Here is a 20350-nt window from a genome sequence, read left to right as displayed (position 1 = left end):
TGACCAGCTGGTGTCCGGTCTTGGCTTTTAAGTGAAGAAGCCGCGTGCTGCTGTGGACAGGAGAGGGCCAGGTCTAAGCCGGCCCTGACCCTGACCAGAAGCGGGTGGGGATGGGCAGCTGTGCCCCTCACCCATGCGTAGTGGTCGCAGCATGTCCAGCAGTTCACCGAGGCCCAAGGAGGGTTGAGAACGACATGCTAGGCCAAGGATAAATGCGTTGCCATGGTACCGGCTTGCGGTGGGGGGGCGTTGCCAAGGGGACAGCTGCCAGGGCTTGGGGGAGGGAACAAAGGACTCCCTGGGGGTGGGTCTTGGATGCCGCTGGGCGTGGTTCCTGAAATAGACCGGGGTGGGGGGGGAGGCAGAGGGAAGGGGCGGAAGTGACGTCGTGTGGGGCGGGTCCGGCCGCGCACAATGGGCCATGGAGTTCCCGTTCGATGTGGACGCGCTGTTCCCGGAGCGGATCACGGTGCTGGACCAGCACCTGCGGCCCCCGGCCCGCCGACCCGGAACCACAACTCCGGCCCGGTGACCTCTCATACCCGCCCCGTGTCCCTTCTCTCCCAGTTACTCAGCCAGCCGGGACCAGGCGCCACGCCCCCTTCTCATCCTCTAGCGGCCGTTCCTTTTGATGTCCCGGCCTGCCCTTTTGATGACCTTTAACCCTAAACTTAGTGGGCTTATCAGAGCTTGGACCTGTGACCTTTCACCCTTTTGCCCAATGCGGTCCCAAATTGGCCTGCCCTCCCTACTTCCCCACCGCAACCTTAAGGGAGGAGGGAGAGGTGTGTTGAAAGTTTGGGATCCAGCGGGGCGGGTGGAGACTCCCAAGCAAAGGTGGAGAGGAGGAGCCTTCAGGAGGAGCCGGGGTTGGAGTTGTGGCCCAGGGGCTCAGGAGTGACTGCCCAGGACCACCTAATTCAGTGAGTGAGTATCTGACTCTTTGTTTCCTCTCTTCTTATAGTATTGATCTGCAGCAGCAAATTATGACCATTGTAGATGAACTGGGCAAGGCTTCTGCCAAGGTACTGGGGAGTCTCGGGGTAAAGGGGGCCCTCTGTAGGGATGGCAAATAAGGGAGGCCCAAGTCCTGTGGAAGGGACGTGCAGGAAGTCTCTTCCTCCTCCTGACAGGCCCAGCACCTTCCTGCTCCCATCACCAGCGCGTCAAGGATGCAGAGCAACCGCCATGTCATTTATGTGCTCAAAGACACTGCAGCCCGACCGTGAGTGCCACTCGCCCTTCCAGCCCTTCGTCCTCCGCTCACTAACAGATAGCCACCACTAGCTTGTTCACTATTTTCCCGTTCTGCAGGGCTGGGAAAGGAGCCATTATTGGTTTCATCAAAGTTGGATACAAGAAGCTCTTTGTATTGGTGAGTGTTGTTGGAAGCTGGATGTTCTTATGCCTTGGTTCCAGAGAACAAACATGCTGGTGGCTGGAAGGCAGCAAAGATACCTGGATCCTAAAAAAGCCCGTAATATTCTTTGCTACACAGGATGATCGTGAGGCTCACAATGAGGTAGAACCACTCTGCATCTTGGACTTTTACATACACGAGTCGGTGCAACGCCATGGCCACGGGCGAGAACTCTTCCAGTACATGCTGCAGGTATCAGTTGTCTTTTTTTTTTTTTTAATCCAGCCCCCCTCCTCGTACCCCCACTGCCATGTTCCCCTGTCCTCCTAATCCCTTCCAGGCTCCTTTGGCCTGCCCTCTCCATACCTCCCCTACTCCATCCTGTTCCCTGCAGAAGGAGCGCGTCGAACCACACCAGCTGGCCATTGACCGGCCTTCACCGAAGCTGCTGAAGTTCCTGAATAAGCACTACAACCTGGAGACCACCGTCCCACAGGTTAGAAGCTGCAGAGGATAAATTCCCACTGAGCATTCCCATTGAACTTATTTATTATTTTGGTCAAAGAAACAGTGCCTTCCAAGAGCTCCTTATTTCTCATTGAACAGAGTTAACTGAATACAGTTAAGCTTGCTTTTTTTTAAAAGACATTTATTTATTTGAAAGAGTTACACAGAGAGAGAAGGAGAGGCAGAGAGAGAGAGAGAAGAGGTCTTCCATCCTCTGCTTCACTCCTCAATGGGCCGCAACAGCTGGAACTGGGCTGATCAAAGCCAGGAACCAGGATCTTCTTCCAGGTCTCCCGTGCAGGTTCAGGGGCCCAAGGACTCAGGCCATCTTCTGTTGCCTTCCCAGGCCATAGCAGAGAGCTGGATTGTAAGTGGAGCAGCCAGGTCCAGAACCAGTGCCCATATGGGATGCTGGCACTGCAGGTGGCGGCTTTACCTGCTATGCCACAGTGCCACCCCCAAGCTTGGTTTTCTTCTCATTGTACCATCTCTCATCTTGAAGTCTTTCATGTTCATCTATTTCTCAAGTCTCTTTAAAATTTTTTAATTTGTTGACTTGAGGTACAGAGAGATAGAGAGGGAGAGCTCCCTTCTACCTGTTCACTGCTTAGATGTCTACAATTGCTCAGGCTTGGCCAGGCAGAAGCTGGGTGCTGGGAACTCAATCCAGGTCTCCCATGAGGATGGCAGGAGCCTAACTCTTGAGCTCCCTGCCAAAGTCTGCATTAGCAAGAAGCTGGAATTAGGACACAGAGTAGACTGTCCAACTCAGGTACTCTAATGTGTGAGAACAGTGTCAACCACTGGGCTAAATGTGTCCACATGCATCTATACTTATCCTGAGTTGTTTCCTACACATCATTTTTACTTCGTTCTCACACTAGCCACTGCTCATTTACATTTATTAAAGATTGAGAAAAATGTATTTTCTCTGGCAGCTTTATCCTAAGATGGGGAAAGTGGCTTGTTTAAAATTAAGCGCAATAAAATGTTACTAATCCTGCCCATCCATTCAAAAAATATGTACTGAGCACTCAGTGCTGTTCTGGGTGCTGGGAACACTTTACTCAGTAGAAGAGACAGAAGTCCCTGCTCTGGCAGAACTTACATTCTAGCTGGGGAGACAGACAAACAGTAAATCAAGCGTATACCATGGTCAATGATTAGCACTCCAGGTAGATGAGAGCGAGTAAGAGGGCTTGAGTATGCCATGGTGGGTGTGGGGTTTTGGGATTGCAAGTTCAAGTGACAACCAGAGAAGGCCTCACTGACAAAGTGCCACTGGAGCAGTAACTCAAAGGAAGTGAATCCTGAAGGGACAGCGTCCCGGACAGAGGGGACAGCCTGTTGAAAGGTCGTGAGGCAGGAATGGGCCTGGATGGAGGAATAGTGCTAAGTGATGGGGGGTGCAGTAGATGCGATCAAAGAGGTAATGAAGTATTTTGAAGGTAAATAGATAAGATTTCCTAATAGCTTGTATGTGGGAAAAAAGAGGGTTAATTTAAAGGTTGATTTATTTACTTATTTATTTGAAAGAGTTACAGAGAGTGAGAAAGATCTTCCATCTGCTGGTTCACTCCCCAAATGGCCACAACAGCCACGGCTGGGTCAGGCCAAAGTCAGGAGCCAGGAGCTTCCTATGGGTCTTCCACATGGGTGTAGGAGCCCAAGCACTTGGGCCATCTTCTGGTGCTTTCCCAAGCCATTAGCAGGGAGCTGGATTGGAAGTGGAGCAGCTGAGACTTGAACTCGTGCCCATATGGGATGCTGGTGTTCAGGCAGTGGCTTTACCCTACACCACAGTGCTAGCCCATGAGAGAGGGCTTAAGAATGACCCCCAGGGGCCGGTGCTATGGTGTAGTAGGTAAAACTGCCACCTACAGTGCCAGCATCCCATACGGGTGCCGGTTCGAATTCTGGCTGCTCCACTTCCCATCCAGCTCTCTGCTATGGCCTGGGAAAGCAGTAGAAGATGGCCTAAGACCTTGGGCCCCTGCACCCATGGGGGAGACCTAGAAGAAGATCCTGGCTCCTGGCTTTGGATCAGCTCAGCTCCAGCCATTCCAGCCAACTGGGGAGTGAACCAGCGGATGGAAGACTCTCTGTCTGCCTCTCCTTCACTCTCTGTGTAACTCTGACTTTCAAATAAATAAATAAATCTTAAAAAAAAAAAAAAAAAAAAAAAAAAGAATGGCCCTTACAGTTCTTGGGGTAAACATTTGCATTTGGGAGGATGAATTTGCATAAAATGAGATGGTAGATAGGTCAGCTTTGGGAGGAAATTTTTTTGATATTTGTTTGAGAGTCAAAGAGACTCCAATCCACTGGTTCACTCTTCAGATGCCCATAACAGCTAGGGATGGGTGAGAGCTGAAGCTGGAACCAGGAATACAGTCCAGTTTGTCCAAGTGAATGGCAGGAATCCAATTACTTGAAATATCATAGGGTCTACATTAGCAGGAAGCTGGAGTCAAGAGCTGCAACTAGGAGCCGGTACTGTGGCATAAAGTCACTGCCTGCAGCACCAGAATCTCATATCAGCGCCAGTTCCAGGTCTGGCTGCTCCACTTCCAGTCCAGCTCCCTGCTAATATGCCTGGGAAAGCAGTGAAAGATGACCCAAGTCCTTGGGCCCCTGCACTCATGTGAGAGACCCAGAAGAAGCTCCTGGCTTCAGCCTGGCCAGGTCCTGACCATTGTGATCACTTGGGGAGTGAACCAGAGTGGATGGAGGGTCTCTCTCTCTCTCTGGCTGTGCTTTTGCCTCTCCTTCTCTGTAACTCTTAACTTTAAAATAAATAAATATTAAAAAAATAAAAGGGGGCTACAGCTGTGGATGGATTCCAGGTACTCTGGGAGTCGAGTGTAGTAAACTGTTAGGATAAAGGCCCATTCAGAAATCCACTTCTAATATATTAATTGAAGATGCCTATGATGTGTTGAGGTTGAGTACAGTTTGGTACTTCCTGGGATATCCAGGGGGAGGTTTGGAGTGGAGTTTTAAGCATACACACAGTATTTATTTATTTATTTAAAAGATTTATTTATTTGTAGGGGAGGATGACATACATCTGTACACATACCCACCCATGCACACAGGAGAGACAGCAACAGAGAGAGATCATCCATCTGTTGGTTCACTCCCCAGATGACTGCAATGGCAGCTGAGGCTCGTCCAGGCCTGTAGTCTGGGTCTCTCACATGGGTGCAAGGGCCCGAGCACTTGGGCCATCCTCTGCTGCTTTCCCAGGCTCGTTAGAAGGGAGCCAGTTCACAAGCAGAGCAGTCAGGACTCAAACATATGCTCCAATGTGGGATGCTGATGTTACAGTCAGTAGCCTAATTCAGTGTGCCACGCTGCCAGCCTTGCATACACATGGTATTTAAAGCACTGAGATGGGATGAGATCACCAGAGAGACAGTAAAGAGAAGTGGTCCAAGACTTAAGTCCGTGAGCATTCTTTTAGAAAAGTAGAGAGAGGGCCAACATTATGGTGTCAGTAGATTAAGCTATCACTTGTGGCATCCGATATCAAAGTGCCAGTTTCAGGGGGCCAGTTCAAGTCCCGGCTGCTCCACTTCCAATCCAGCTCTCTGCTATGGCCTGGGAAAGCAGAAGATGGCCCAAGACTTTGGATCCCTGCACCCGTGTGGGAGGCCCAGAAGCTCCTGGCTCCTGGTTTTGGATTGGCCCAGCTCCAGCCATTGTGGCCATTTTGGGGGAGTGAATAGTGGATGGAAGACCTCTCTAACTCTGCCTCTCAAAAAAATAAATCTTTTTTTTTTTAAAAAAGTGCCAGTTTTAGACCCAGATACGGTTTTTGGCTCCTGGCTTCAGCTTTGCCCGGACATTGGCTGTTTTGGTCATTTGGGGAGTGAACCAGTGGATAAAAAATCTGTTTCTCTCTCTCTGCCTTTCATATAAATAAATAAATATTAGAAAAGTAAAAGGTAGAAGAACAGCCAGCAAATGCAACCAAGGGCCAGTAAAGTTAAAAGTGAGGTGACCTAGAAGGCTGGTGAAGACTATGTTTCCAGGAGAAAAGAACGGTTTACTGGAAACATGCTGCTGATCAGTGGAATAAGAAGTCTGAGGAGTGGCTGTCGGATTTAGCTAGCACAGCCCTGGGGATCCTAAGCACCTGTTTTGGTGCCATGGTGGGTGGAAGCCAGGAATGAGTGGGTTTGGTACATTTGAGAAGCCAGGACCGGAGACAGCAAGGATAGGTCACTCCTAAATGTTGCTTTAAGGGGAACAGAGAAAACAGAGCAATAACTAGAGGCAGAAATGAATCCGAGAAGACAAACTCTTTTCAGAACTAACAGCGTAGGAATGATTCAGCAGAGAGAAGATCTGATGACGGCAGAGCAAGTGGGGAAAATGCTGAAGTGATACTGTTGGGTTGGCAGGACGGGTTGGGATTTGATTGTCAGGTTAGCCTTGGATCTGAGTGTGGACAGTTAATCCACTGTAACATTACTTGACATGGTCACAGGGAAGGCACAAAGACATCACGAGTGCTTCCTTGGGTTGGGAATTGGATAGAGAAAGGCTTGATGTATGTTTAATCTTTTTCTTAAAAAGATTTATTTATTTATTTGAAAGAGTTATAGAGGCAGAGAAGGAGAAGCAAAGAGAAGTCTTCCATCCGACAGTCACTCCCCAATTGGCTGAAACTGCTAGAGTTGCGCCAATCCAAAGCCAGGAGCCAAGAGCTTCCTCCAGGTCTCCCACGTGGGTGCAGGGGCCCAAGGACTTGGGCCATTTTCTACTGCTTTCTCAGGCCATAGCAGAGAGCTGGATCGGAAGTGGAGCAGCCAGATCTTGAACCAGCGCCCATATGGGATGCCAGCACTGCAGGCGGCAGCTTTACCCGCAGCACTGGCCCCTGTATGTTTAATCTTAAAAGGCAAATGTTCTTCACTTGGACAAACTGGGGTGGACTAGTGTATGGACCAGCATGAGCAAAGGCAGAAAGCAATCAAACCACCATTCTGGGCACTGCCACCAGCAGTGTGCTGTGATGGAGTGCTGGCATGTGCCAAGTAGGGGAAGATGAGGATAGGCTGGTAGCATTACAGCAAGGTCAAGGCAAGCAGTAAGCAGGGTCTACTCCCTCTCCAGGAGATTTCTCCATGAGGAGGCAGCAGAGAGCAGAAGGAGTACAACGCCTGACATCTAACACTTTACTCAGTGAACACAAAGGATTAGAGGGATGCACTGTACAGAATGTGTCATGGTCTATCTAGATGCGTCATCTCAGAACCTTGCCCGTCTCATTTGAGCTAGTCTCTTTTGAGCTGTGTGCACTCATACAAATCAGTGACTTACCAGAGTCACACAGCTAGTAAGTGCTATGTCCAGATTTGAACTGAGTCCTGTTCATGTCACTGCACTCTGGCCAGGACACCACCACTAGAATCGGGAGTTGCAAGCCTAAGGCCCAGTGCTGCCGCTTGTACTTCTTGACTTTGGGCAAGCTGTGTCTCCAAGTTTTGTTGGTTTGGGTTTGTTTTTGTTTTTGTTTTGTTTTTTTTTCTTTGCATAGTGACTCCAGTGTTTTTAATATTTAATTACTTATTTGAAAGGCAGATTTACAGAGAGGGAGGAAGGGAGAGAGAGAGAGGACAGAGATCTTCTATCCACTGGTTCACTCCCCAGGTAGCTGCAATGGCCAAGGCTGGGCCAGGCCAAAGTGAGGGGCCTGGAACTCCACCTGGGTCTGCCACATGGGTGGCAGGAGGTGCAAACATTTGGGCCATCATCTGCTGCCTTCCCAGGCACCTCAGCAGGGAGCTGGAGCATAAGTGGAGCAGCTGGGACTTGAACCAGCACTTATGTGGGATGCTGGCATCGCAGGCAGTGGCTTAACGGCTGTACCATGCTGCCAGCCCCTCTAACAATTATTTGAATGTAATAATACAATTGTGCTTCAAAAAGCTCATGGAAATAGAATTAAGAGGTAGGTAGGTAGGTTTATTTTTTTAAAGATTCATTTATTTGTAAAGCAGAGTAACAGCGAGCTTCCATCTACTGCTTCACTCCCCAAATGGATGCAATGGCCAGGGCTGGGTCAGGCCAAAGCCAGAAGCCTGTAGCTTCATCTGGGTCTCCCACATGGGGTAGCAGGGGCCCAAGCACTTAGGCCATCTTCTGCTGCGTTCCCAGGTGCATTAGAAGGGAGCTGGATTGAAAATGGAGCAGTGAGGACTCAAACCTGTGCTCATACGGGATGCTGGTATCCCAAGTGGTAGCTTAATCCATGATACCACAACACTAGCCCCTAATGTTTATCTTTATTTGAAAAGTATAACAGAGAGAGAGAGAGAGAGAGAGAATATCTTCTATCTACTGCTTTACCCCCCAACTTCAAAAAACAGCCAGGGCTGGGCCAGGCCAAAGCCAAGGAGACACCATCCAGATCTCTCATGAGGACCTCAGGAACTCAGATACTTGAGCCATCACTAATTTACCAGGATACATATTAGCAGGAAGTTGGACTGGAAACAGAGTAGCTGGATTAAGCAGGCATTCTGTTATAGGATATGGGTGTCCCAAGCAGCAGCCTCACCTACTGCACCATGACCCCTACCCCAAGAAGTGTTTATGGACATACAGTAACTATAGATGTTTATGGAGTAGAGTGTGGGAATTCAGTACATGTGTAAAATGTGTAATGATCAAATCAGAACATCTAGCATTTCCATATCATTCATCATCAAGAACATTCAAACTCTTTTCTTCTTTTTTTTTTTTTTTTGCAAGACTTATTTATTTACTTGAGAAGCAGAGTTACAGACAGAGGTATCTTCTGTCCACTGGTTCACTTCCCCAAATGGCTGCAATGGCCAGAGCTGCGCTGATCTGAAGTCAGGAGCCTGGAGCTTCTTCTGGGTCTCCCACATGAGTGAAGGGACCCAAGCACTTGGGTCATCTTCCAGTGCTTTCCCAGGCTATAAGCAGGGAGCTGGATCAGAAGTGGAGCAACCAGGACTCAAACTGGTGCCCATATGGGAGGTTGACACCACAGGCAGAGGCTTAACCTACTAGGCCACAGCGCCAGCCCCCTTCTGGCTCTTTATACAATGTAAAATGAATTGTTAGCTATGGTGGCTACTGACTTATACTTGTATCTCTAGTTCTGTCAGTGTGTACCTAAGAGTGGGACTGTGGAGTCACTCAGTAATTCTTTTCACTTTCTGAGGACTGACAAGCTGTTTCTCCGCAATGGCTGTACCATTTTACCTCTGCACTAGTAGTGTAAGAGGGTTCCGATTTCTCCATGTTCTTGCCAGCAGGTTAATTTCCATTTTCCTTAAAACAGGCATTCTAATCGATACAAAGTGGTTTTGGTGGTTTTGATTTGCATTTCCCTATTGTCTAATGATGTTGAACATCTTCTTATGTGCTTATTGGAAATTGTGTTCTCTAGAGAAATGTTCAGTTAAATATTTTGCTCATTCATTTTTTTAAAATTTATTTATCTGAAAGGCAAAGTTAGAGAGAGGGAGAGACAGAGATCTTCCATCTACTGGCTCACCCCCCAAATAGCCACAATGACCAGGCCAGGCTTAAGCCAGGAGCCTAGAACTCCATCCAGGTCTCCCACTTGGGTGGCAGGGAGCCAAGCACTCAGGCCATTTTGTGTTGCTTTCCCAGAACATTAGCAGGGAGTTGGATTAGAAGTGGAGCAGCTGGGACTTGAACCAGTGCTCCTAAGGTATGCCAGCATCACAGATGGTCCTTAATTTGCTATGCCACAACAATGGCTCATTTTTTTTTTTTTTTTTGGTAGTGTGTTTGAAACACAAATTTTTTAAGAACTGATTCATTTATTTGAAAGTCAAAGTCAGAGTTAGAGAGAATCCTCCATCCACTGGCTCACTCCCCAGATGGCTACAACAGCCAGGGCTGGACCAAGCTGAAGCCAGGAGCTTCATTCGTTTCTCTCATGTGGGTGCAGGGGCCCAAGGACTTGGATCATCTTCTGCTGCTTTTCTCAGGCCATTAGTAGGGGGCTGGATTAGAATTGGAACCTCTGGGGCCAGCACTGTGGCATGAAAGGTTAAGCCTCTGCCTGTGGTGCTGGCATCCCATCTGAGTGCTGGTTGAGTCCTGGATACTCTATTCCCAGTCCAGCTCTCTGCTAATTCACCTGGGGAAGCAGTGGAAGATGGCCCAAGTGCTTGGGCCCCTGTACCCAGGTGGGAGACCCAGAAGAAGCTCCTGGTCCTGATCAGCTCTGGCCATTGTGGCCATTTGGGGAGTGAACCAGTGGATGAAAGATCTCTCTCACTACTCTGTGTCTCTCCCTCTCTCTCTGTAACTCTGCCTCTCAAATAAATGTTAAAAATCTGAAAAAAAAAAAAAAAAAGAAGTAGAACATCTGGGACACTAGCGCTCATATGGGATGCCAGCATTGCAGGCAGCAGCTTTATCCACTATGCCACAACACCAGCCCTAAACCACAAAATTTTTAATTTTGATGAAGTCTATTTTTTGTTGGTTATGCCTTTTGTATCATACTTAAGAAACTGTTGGGGCTGGCTCTGTGATACAGCAGGTAAAGCCACTGCCCATAGTGCCAGCATCCCATATAGGCACAGGTTGGAGTCCTGGCTGCTCAGTTTCCTATCCAGTTCCCTGGTAATATGTCTGGGAAAGCAGCGCATCATGGTCCAAGTTCTTTGTCCTATGTACCATCTGGGAGACCGGGAAGAAACTCCTGGCTCTGGGCTGGCCCAGCTCTGGCTTTTGTGGCCATTTGGGGAGTGAATCAGTAGATAGATCTCTCTCTCTGCCTCTGCTTATGCCTCTCTGTAACTCTTTCAAATAAAATAAAATAAAACTTAAGAAAAAAGAACGGTTGCCTAATCCATAGCTGTGATTTTCCAATTCCCTTCTAAGAGTTTCATAGTTTTAGCTGTTACATTTAGGCCTTTGATCCACTGTGAGTTATTTTTTGTCATTGGTACACATCCAAATTCTCAATCTCGCATGTGGATATTTGGTTATCTAAGTACCATTTAAGGGAGACTGTTCTTTGTCCCACTGAATGGTATTGGCACCCTCGTCTAATTGACTACGGACACATACATTTATTTCTAGACTCTCAATCCTATTCCACTGACTATGTATTTGGCCTTATGCCACCACCACGCTGTTTTGACTACTGTAGGTCGGTGAGAGTTTTAAAATTAGAAAGTCCTCTGTGTTTGTCCTTCTTTTTCAAGGACTGGCTATTCAAGGTCTTTTGCAATTCCATATGAACTTTAGGTTCAGCTTGGTGGAGGCTAGGTTTTTTGAGTGGGTCTGTTTGCCCAGGACGAACTGTCTGGCTTCTGCTCTTCCCTGTATGGTTTTCCCAGTGCAAGGTTCTGTACCCAAGGGTGTGCCAAGTGGCCGACTCAGGCGTTTTGTTTGCTTCATCTTCTAGGTGAACAACTTTGTGATCTTTGAAGGTTTCTTCGCCCATCAACATCGTAAGTTTCCTCAGCTCCTGTGTAGTTGGGATGAGGGGAAGGAAGAGGTGGGCTCTTGGCCCTGCAGGCCCCCACTGAGGGGCACCACGGCTTCCTTCCTCACAGGGCCCCCCGCTCCCTCTCTGAGGGCGATGCGACAGGCTCGTGCTGCAGTTGATGCCACGCCCGCTGGTAAAGCCCGCCTGGAGTGCGTGGACCGCAGCGCAGGGAGGGCTAGTTACTCTGGGGACGGCCCAAACACAGTGCTGTCTGCGCTGCCCACTGGCCTCTGCCCTCACTGGAGCTCAGTGCATTTTTGCCTCGCCTGTATTTTTAACCAAGCAAGCTCCCTGGGGGCCTGTTGATGCCAGGGGCACCTCCTGCTAGCTCAGGTCCATCCAAATAGGCCTGAGTTGGGTCCCTTTGTAACGCATTAGGGTTTCGTCAGGAGTGAAGGACAGGTGAGCGCAGGCAGCCCTTCTGTTTCCAGAGAGAACAGTGACAGGGATGGTCCAAAGTTTACATGTGAGTGTTAGGAGGTAATGCTCAGAACTTATAGCATTTCCAGCTAAAGTGCTCCCCAGGTCTCATCCTCATCCACACCCTCAACCTGGCTGCCCATGGGGGCCCCTCACCCCTTCTCGCTCCCGCCTGGAGGACGAGCAGCACAGGGCACACAAGGGCTCCCTTTCGGAGCCAGCTTTCTGGCTGGTTCTCACTGTCCTCCATGGCTGGCAAAGAAAGGGGGGGCTGGTCCTCCACCTGATGTCACCAGGGCCAGGCACCGAGGGGCACGTGATACGGCTGACTTTGGTTTCCAAGCTCCTGCTGGCACAGATGGTAAGAGGGGGTGCGAGCCAACAGGGATGTGAGGATTCAGGCCCATGGGGCTGAGCTGAGGATGAAGCTGACATGTGCTGGCTGAGGAGCCTGTCCGTGGCCACACATGGCAGAGCAGCTCTTCAAGGGGAGAAGGGGGAGCAGGGAGAGGAGTGAGGAGAGGGGCTGTAGACAACATGTCTCATAGCTCCCTTTCAGATGTCCAAATTCTCTGTTTTCGTTTAACTTAGGGAAACTTCAGTCTCTCCCTCTTTGCATAGGGAAGAAAGGTTCTGCCCCACACCAATCCCCCGTGAGCTCCCCAGAGCAATTCCTGATTAACCAAGGGCTTTGTCCATCTCATCTAGACAAACCCACGGTCCTTGCTGGCCCAGCTGGGACCATTGCACTGCCCCAGAATCCCAGGGGGGCCTGACAGCACCCACCAACAGTAAGAGCTCTCCTCCCCTCGGCCACCCTTCTCCTGCATCTCCCAGGATCCTGGAATCTCCCTCGGATCTTTCTCCCTTAACTCTTGTGTTTGGCCTACTCCTCTGGCTCTCCTCCAAAGTGCTCCAGCATCCTCCTGAATTCCCTCTCGCGCGTCGGCACCGCCACAGCACACCTTCTGCGATGGAGTTCCCAGGAGGAAGTGTGGCGTCCGGGAGCAGAGGCCTGGGGCTCTGGGGGTAGCGGCTGGGAGGAGGGGTGCTAATGCTCACCTTGTCTGTCTCCACCACCAGCCCCAGCACGGAAGCTGCCACCCAAGAGAGCAGAGGGAGACATTAAGCCATACTCCTCTAGTGACCGAGAATGTAAGAGGGGCTGGGGTTCCCGGGAAGGGCGGCAGTGTCCAAAGACTCTGGTTTCTCTTCTTTCGACCCTAATCCTTCCTGTCGTTAACACCTACCTCTTCCTTCCCTCTTTTCGTCCTCTTACTTTTTTTCCCTCCCTCTCCCCAGTTCTGAAGGTAGCTGTGGAGCCTCCTTGGCCCCTCAACAGGGCCCCTCGCCGTACCACACCTCCAGCCCACCCGCCCCCACGCTCCAGCAGCTTGGGAAATTCGCCAGATCGGGGTCCCCTCCGCCCCTTCGTGCCAGAGCAGGAGCTGCTGCGTTCCCTGCGCCTCTGCCCCCCACACCCTACCGCCCGCCTTCTGCTGGCCACCGACCCCGGAGGCAGCCCAGCCCAGCGTCGCCGCACCAGGTAACAGGAGTCGGTGGGTCAGGGAGTCCGCAGGCTGTGCAGGAAGAGGTCGGGAATGGAACTGAAGGGCGGGCGGACTGGGGAGTCCAGAAAGCTTTCCAGAAAAGTCAGTGCACTGACTGTATTTGTGGAACAATTGGGAAGCAAATTATATTATTATGGGGAGCCCAGTTTTAACACTGGAGTTGCATGGAAGGGTGGAAGAGCACAGAGGGCCAATGGGCGGGGCATCTAGGCCTTCTGAGACCAGGAAGGGCAGTGTCCCTGACACCGACCAGGGAGCCACTGGCCCCAAGTCCTAGCGGGCAGGGCACGGGCGTCTCCTTTGTTTCTCTCCCTGGCTTTCTCTTCACCTCTGATTTCTCTGTTTTTCTCTCTCCCCCATTTTCCTTCTCCCTTCCTCCCACCCCTAACATCCCTCCACAGCTCCCTTCCCCGCTCTGATGACAGTCGATACTGACAGCCACCCACCTCCCTCCCTGGGAGACGCGGGGTAGGCAGAGACCCTCCCCCCAGGAACCTCAGACCCGCTCTTCCACTGCATCCTCCAGGACCCAGTGGAACCCATAGGATTCCCTCTTCCCCTTTCTTGGAGAACTGGGTTGTCAGGGTCCCAAATGGCCTAATCCTTGGTAGGTTTTCTTACCACAAAAGGCGCCCCGCTCCCCTGACTTGTGTTCTAACTCGCTCCCCACAGACACTAATTATCTAGAGAAGCACACTCTGGCCTGCTGTCAGACTCTAGAGCACCCTGGCAGGCCCGAGGGCCTCGGCCAGCAGGGAACCCTGGAGCCTCGCCCACGGAGTGACTCTCATACTCCCTCTGCACTGCCGGCGGCTCCAATACTGCTTGGTGCTGCCTGCCCTTGGCAGCCAGTGAACAATCCAGGGGCCGTCAGCTCCCCAGTGGGGTCCATTCAACGTTGCCAAACTCTCAATTTCCATGTTTGTGTATGTGTTAGGGAGCCCCCAAACCCATGTTGCTTTGGGGACTCCGAAGGAGACTTGCTGACACCACCACATGCCCTAGATCCAGATTCTCTGAGGGAGCACGTTTCTTGGCAGGGGAATCCCAAAAAGCCCCCTGGGATCACTCAGCCATGTTTCTCAAGTTAGGTTTGGGTCTCAAGGGTCTATCAGATCCTGGAATCTCCTCACATGCATCCTGCCCTGTAGCTTTGCGGATATATTCTTGTCTTGTGAGACTGTCTTGAGATGAGATGGGGTACCACTCTTCCTCCGGCCTTCCCCCTCTTCTTTCCTCCATAGCAAAAACCTCCCTCCCTGCTCCACGCCCAGGGTATAGACAGCTCCTCCCCCTCCACACCCCTTTATGTGTGTAGATCAGGTACCCCCTGCCACTGTGTTCCCTGAAACCCTTGGGAGCAGGATCTCCCTCTCTCCCTACTCCTCCCTTTTCTTTTCCCTCTCAGTGTTGTCTGAATAAAGTAAGAATTCTTTTGTGTTTTCTAAATTGACATTTTCACTGAAAAAAAAAAAAAAAGAAACACTAAAAAAAAAATCTTCAGGTGTCAGCCTCGTTTGTGTATCACCCCTATCTTCCTGGGATCTCAGGCCCACTGTCTCTCTCACCCTCCTCCCCTCTGGGATCTGCAGAACACCTGCCAGGGAGCCTCCGCGCTGGGTCTCCTGCAGAGTCCGCCCCTCTGGTGCAGTGGCTGAACCCTCTGCGCCAGCCCTCTGCATCCTCTCCCTCATTCCCTCAACGATCTCCACCCTTCACCCCGGTGCCAGCCCCTGCTGAGATGCCAAGGTCTACCAACATCTTGGGATCCACTAACTGCCTCCCAGCTGATCCCTGGATTCCTCTTCCCATTTTGATTTCCTGATGTCTGCCCCACTGAACCCTTGGATCTCTCTCTCTCTCTCAAGACAAGCCCTTACCTCCATCCACAGTCCAGCACAACTGGTCACCCTATTCCAAAGGCTCCCTTCCTTTTCCTCCTAAATTTGCCTTTGGCCTATGGTATCTTAGAGTAACCACATTTTCCAAACCATGTATCAGGGCACCAGGTCCAGCAAATTCTTTTTTGCCTATACAAGCGTCTGTTTTTCTAAGATGACTTGGATCACATTTAGCCATACATTTAACACATTACCTCAGCTGGAAGGAAAAAAGCAACAACTCGGGACTGCTCCAGAAAATCTTGGGGCACAAAAGGAGCTCCCTCCCCTTCTCTGGGCACAGCTTAGATTAGAACCCCTTAGGAATGGTAAGTACCCTCTGATCCCTCCATACCAACCATCTTCCATCCTGTAGCCTCTGCCCCATCATCTCCCATTTCTTCTGCAGGGGGACACCCCCAGGGCTGGTAGCCCAAAGCTGCTGCTACAGCCGCCATGGGGGGTTGAGTGCCTCATCCCCTAATACGGGTAAGTATTCTTTCCTCCTCACCCTCCCATCTGGCAGGCCACACTCCCTGTCTTCTCCAGCCTTCCCATGCACATGGCTGGTATTTCCACAGGCAACCAGGAAGCGAAGCAGGGGGAACAGGAAACAGAGACTAGGTGAGGTCTAAACCCCTCCCCTAATCGTCTCCCACCACCTCCCGGCATCCTCTGCTAACGTCACACTCAGCTACTGCCTCCTAAACCTTGACCCTCACACACGACTTCCCACCTAATACTCCATCAGCCTCTTTCCCCACAGGTTCAGCCTTCAGCATTCTCTGAGGGGGTTTTAATTTGGATCTAACACAGCTCCAGCCTCACACCCATAAACGTGGTTCCTAAGCCCTGGAATTGTCTAACGCCCATTCCCACCTGGGTACCTGTGTAACACCCTCTCCATCTCCCCACCTACCAGGTCTGCCCCTGAGGAGCAGGTTGTGGCACAGGACGGGTCTGGGGAGGAAGCCACGCACACAGCTCCTCCACAGGCCCCGGCCCCAGCAGCCCAGTCCTGGGCAGTGGGTGGGGACATGTTCAACGCCAGGTTCATCCGAAACTTGCAGGAACGTCGCAGCACCAGGCCTTGGTGACCGCAGCTCACCCTCACGCCCTCAAAGTCAGTATTATTTCTCCCTCACTACAGGGGACAGCCAAGAGCCAAGCCCTTATAATGGATGTATTCATTCATACATTCATTCAACAGGCTTCCTTATCAATTCCAAATCATTTGCATCTTACTTTTAACCAGAGCAATAAAAAACATTTTTAGCACGGGCGATCCTTAAAAATCTCGTGTTATTATTTCAGTCCAGCCAATCCTCACTGTCACTGCACCCGGTTCAGCCTCACATCCGTTCAGCTTTTGGGACAAACGCCACAGACCAAGGCACTGGGCCGCTAACTTACTGCGCAAGCGCTCTGAGGCAGCCGCCAGTACCGCGAGCGCAGGCGCACGGACGGCCGACCGGGCGCCTCTTGCAGCCTCCTTGGAGCCCGCAGTGCGCAAGCGCGCAACATCTCCGTTTCCCTCCCTCAGCCCTAACCTCCCCCCCACCTCCTTTCCCCTTCACGGAGCCGGCTCCCGGGCGCGCTCACCCTCGTGAGGAGGCCGGAGGCCGGACTCGGCAGGCGCGCTCTCCACTCCCGGGAGATCATGTACCAGCGCAGCCGGGGGGCGGCCCAGCGTCTCGGCCCCTGCCTCCGCGCCTACCAGGCTCGACCCCAGGTGAGAGGAAAGGAGCGCGAGGGGAGCAGGGGGGCGGGGAGAGACCCTCCCCAGAGCCGCAGCGTGGGGCGGAGCGCGCGCCGGCGTCCGCGCAAGCGCAGTGACACCACCGCCCCTGCCCACCTCTACCGGGCGGCGAATGGAGGGGTACGGGGTCGTGTGGCCTGGAAAGCGGCGCTCGCCAGCCCCGCGCAGAGTGGGACATCGGTTCTCTGCTGAGGGTCGGCCGGCGGGGTCGAGGCCGGGCCTGCGGGGCGCGCCGCGCTGCGCCCGGAGCTGCACGGTTACCTGTGCCTGGAGGTGATTTGAAGGGCAGGACGAAAAGGTTCGGAGTCCCGCCGCGGCGCCGCCCGTGAGTCCCCGGGTCCGGACCCCACCCCGCGGGCCACGCAGTGCAGCCCGCGCATCCAGCATCCGAAAACGGCCCCAGCAGGAAGTCCGGCCCGGGTGGACCCGGTTCGGGCCCCTGTGCCGGGGAGGGCAAGATGGCCACGCCCTCAGCAGAGGCTGCGCCTCTGGTACCCGCGTGGCTTCCCCGCGGTGAGACCACCTGACAGGTGCGGTCCCGGACCGAGGTACCCACAGTGAGACCACCTGGCAGGTGCGGGGGTCCGGTGACCGCCCCTCCTCGCAGTTTCAACGCGGGCAAACCGGGGAGAAGGAAGTCCAGCCTCTAACAGCCGCCTGGGGGTGTGTCAGGGCCCGAAATGATAACAACTTCCACATTCATTATCTCATACTGTAACGACCTAATGAGCCTCGCCGCCCTCCTTTATGGAGTGCTTACGGGAAACAGGCTTAGGGAATGAAAGCCCCTAGGTTACACAGTAACTCCAATTCCCGGCTTGAACTAGATGCCTGCCCCATGTAATCCTGGAGGTGTTATATATGTGCCACCTCATTTCACCACAGTACAGTAAGCCTGTTAACTGTTCATCAGCTACGTGTAACGAGTCTTGCCGTAAGAAGTGAAAGCGCCCCCTAATAGTGGTGGAATCTTAAATCAAGGTGAAGGTGCCTGCTCCTGTGGCAGGACCTGTCCCTGTGTCGCATGCACCTATTTCCTTGTGCTTTCGGCAGATGGAGATGAACCCACCCCCTTTTTCCGTCTCTTCTGTCAGGAGGAATAGGCGGGATTGGAAGCAGCAGAGCGTGGGTGCAGGGGCGTTAGGCAGCTGGATTCTCACCCTTCCCGCCTTTCTCTTGCCTCCTCAGGAGCAGCTTTCTCCACGGACTCCACCATTCCCAGTCCTTTGGCCCCACTGCACGCCAGCCACGTCCCCATCTCCACTCGTCTGGCCTTTCCCACCCCCACACCTTCCTACTCTCCCTCTTCCTCCAGCTCGCCCACTGCCTCTCCCTCAGGTCCAGGCCCTCAGCTCCCCATGGGTGGTGCTCCCTCCAGGAAAAGGGGAGGAGGGCCCAGGACCCGAGTTGCACAGTGGCTGCCTGGATGGGCTTAGGAGCCTTTTTGAGGGGGCTCCCTGCCCCTATCCTGGAGCTCTGATACCTTTCCAAGGCCCCGGAACTGCCCACCCATCCCCTGGCAGCCCCTCGGGAGATCCTAGTATGGAAGAACACCTGGCTGTCATGTATGAGAGACTGAGACAAGAGGTGAGTCAGAACAACAGTGGCTTCCATCTACAGAAGGCAGCAGCGGGTTGGCCAATTAGATTCCTGCTTAGAATCAGGAGGGCACGGGACTGTGTTTAGACATTTTACTGAGGAAATAGGTGCTTCTCGGTTTGGGAGAGGGGGGAGTTAGACGTGCACTGAGATGACCTTTTGCTTAGAGGGGAGTAAACCAGCCCTAAAAATAGAAAGCTGAGAAATTAGATCATCTTTTCTTTGCGTCTGGGTTGATGCCGTCTTTTCCCACCTAGCTTCCTAACCTCTTCCTTCACTCCCACGACTACACTCTCTATTCACCCGACGTGGAATTCATCAATGAGATCCTGAACCTGCGTACCAAGTAAGGGGCAGGGGTAGGGCCTTGGGGAGGACCCAATGCTAGACACTTGGCCTCCTCCGATTACTTGCCACAGCTCTTTCCCGTTGCTCTGACAGAAACCAGTTGCTTTTCTGACTCTGCCATTCTTTCCCATTCCATCTTCACAGGGGACGGACCTGGTACATCCTGTCACTCACCCTCTGTCGCTTCCTGGCATGGAACTATTTTGCACAACTTCGGTTGGAGGTCCTACAGCTGACCCGCCACCCGGAGAACTGGACCCTGCAAGCCCGCTGGCGGCTTGTGGGGCTGCCCATCCACATGCTCTTTCTGCGTTTCTACAAGCGTGACAAAGAGGAGCTTTACCGGTGAGAAGTGAGAAGGATTCTAACTGCGTAGGCCCTCTTAGGAATCTGATGAGCTAGTTCTCATCAGTGACCTGCCCTGACTCGACCGGTGGCTGGAGGATGGGGGTCTGGTGTCAGTCTGCTTTATGGAAAATAATAGGGACGTTGAGCGTTATTAGGAAGCCTCTGCACTCTAGTTTCCTCATGCACATCACCTGACACGTAATGTGCACTCAAAGGCTTATGGAACAAAGCAAAGTTCTTGGTAGTTAAACCTCATAACCCTAGGTGAAGTACTGGTAAATTTTTGGCTGTAAGTAGAATCCCAAAAAAATTGTTAGGCTCAGCCTCTAACATCTAACAGCTATTCAGAGCAGCGGTTCCCAAACACGGCTGCACCATGGAGTCGCCTGGTGGCAGGCACTGATTTAATTGTGATAGCGTAAGCAGCCTAAGCATCTGGGACTTCTGAAAGTTCCTCTGGTGATCTAACGTGTAGCAAGGTGGTTTTACAAATGCTTGAACTAATTAAGCTTTGGAACCAGTCACCGTCTGCCTCAGTAAGCCTTGTTCTCTTCCCCAGGACCTACGATGCTTATTCTACCTTCTACCTGAATTCCAATGGCCTCATTTGTCGCCATCACCTAGACAAGGTGAGTCCTAGGGCCGCGTGGGTGGAGGGCAGAAAAGCTGCCTGCTCTCCTGTGACTGGCATTCCCCTTTCTCCTTACAGCTGATGCCTTCACACTCACCGCCTGCGCCTGTGAAGAAGCTGCTAATGGGAGCCCTGGTGACCCTAGGGCTATCAGAGCCAGAGCACGAGCCCGGCTTAAACCTGTGTTCCAAGGCCTGATCCAGGAGCTGGGGTGAAGAAGCACTGAGGACTGCTACGCACAAGAGAGAGGTGGAGGCAGCCAAGAATCTCAAGAGCCAGCTTCCTCCCCTCGCTCCCTCCTTTTTTTCCATCTCGTGCTGTGTAAAGCTGCTGTGTAATTTAACTTGTAAATAATAAAGTGACTATATGAGATGGAATATCTCTGGATTCCAAAAGTTCCCACAAGC

The 20350-nt window shown here is 51.9% G+C and overlaps 2 protein-coding genes across 12 annotated transcripts; both read left to right on the top strand.

The window, feature by feature from the left end:
* The first annotated feature begins 373 nt into the window (after window positions 1–373).
* Window positions 374–16553, top strand: ATAT1 (alpha tubulin acetyltransferase 1). 8 transcript variants are annotated; one of them, XM_002714357.6, is made up of 13 exons: window positions 381–528; window positions 965–1025; window positions 1134–1225; window positions 1315–1375; window positions 1499–1612; window positions 1755–1856; window positions 11304–11349; window positions 11455–11520; window positions 12891–12962; window positions 13110–13353; window positions 15668–15747; window positions 15840–15882; window positions 16181–16553. In XM_002714357.6, exons 1-13 carry the CDS (start codon window positions 422–424, stop codon window positions 16353–16355), a joined length of 1263 nt encoding a protein of 420 aa, XP_002714403.1. In that variant the 5' UTR covers window positions 381–421; the 3' UTR covers window positions 16356–16553. The 8 variants fall into 8 exon arrangements, with proteins under 8 accessions (XP_008260909.1, XP_002714403.1, XP_008260907.1 ...); XM_051854899.3 differs by having other exon boundaries at window positions 417–785; XM_008262685.5 differs by lacking the exon at window positions 11455–11520.
* A 121-nt stretch (window positions 16554–16674) lies between these two features.
* C5H6orf136 (chromosome 5 C6orf136 homolog) lies at window positions 16675–20338 on the top strand. 4 transcript variants are annotated; one of them, XM_002714333.6, is made up of 6 exons: window positions 16675–16990; window positions 18206–18604; window positions 18874–18962; window positions 19109–19309; window positions 19872–19941; window positions 20022–20338. In XM_002714333.6, exons 1-6 carry the CDS (start codon window positions 16919–16921, stop codon window positions 20139–20141), a joined length of 951 nt encoding a protein of 316 aa, XP_002714379.4. In that variant the 5' UTR covers window positions 16675–16918; the 3' UTR covers window positions 20142–20338. The 4 variants fall into 4 exon arrangements, with proteins under 4 accessions (XP_002714379.4, XP_089190455.1, XP_089190453.1 ...); XM_089334329.1 differs by lacking the exon at window positions 16675–16990 and adding an exon at window positions 17041–17290; XM_089334327.1 differs by lacking the exon at window positions 16675–16990 and adding an exon at window positions 17041–17315.
* The last annotated feature ends 12 nt before the right edge of the window (window positions 20339–20350 follow it).

Source organism: Oryctolagus cuniculus, chromosome 5, assembly GCF_051225735.1.
Source record: "Oryctolagus cuniculus isolate XC-2025 breed Fujian yellow rabbit chromosome 5, ASM5122573v1, whole genome shotgun sequence".
NCBI lineage: Eukaryota > Metazoa > Chordata > Mammalia > Lagomorpha > Leporidae > Oryctolagus > Oryctolagus cuniculus.
Note: the sequence above shows the minus strand (reverse complement) of the source record. Positions and strands in the feature narration are given on the sequence as shown.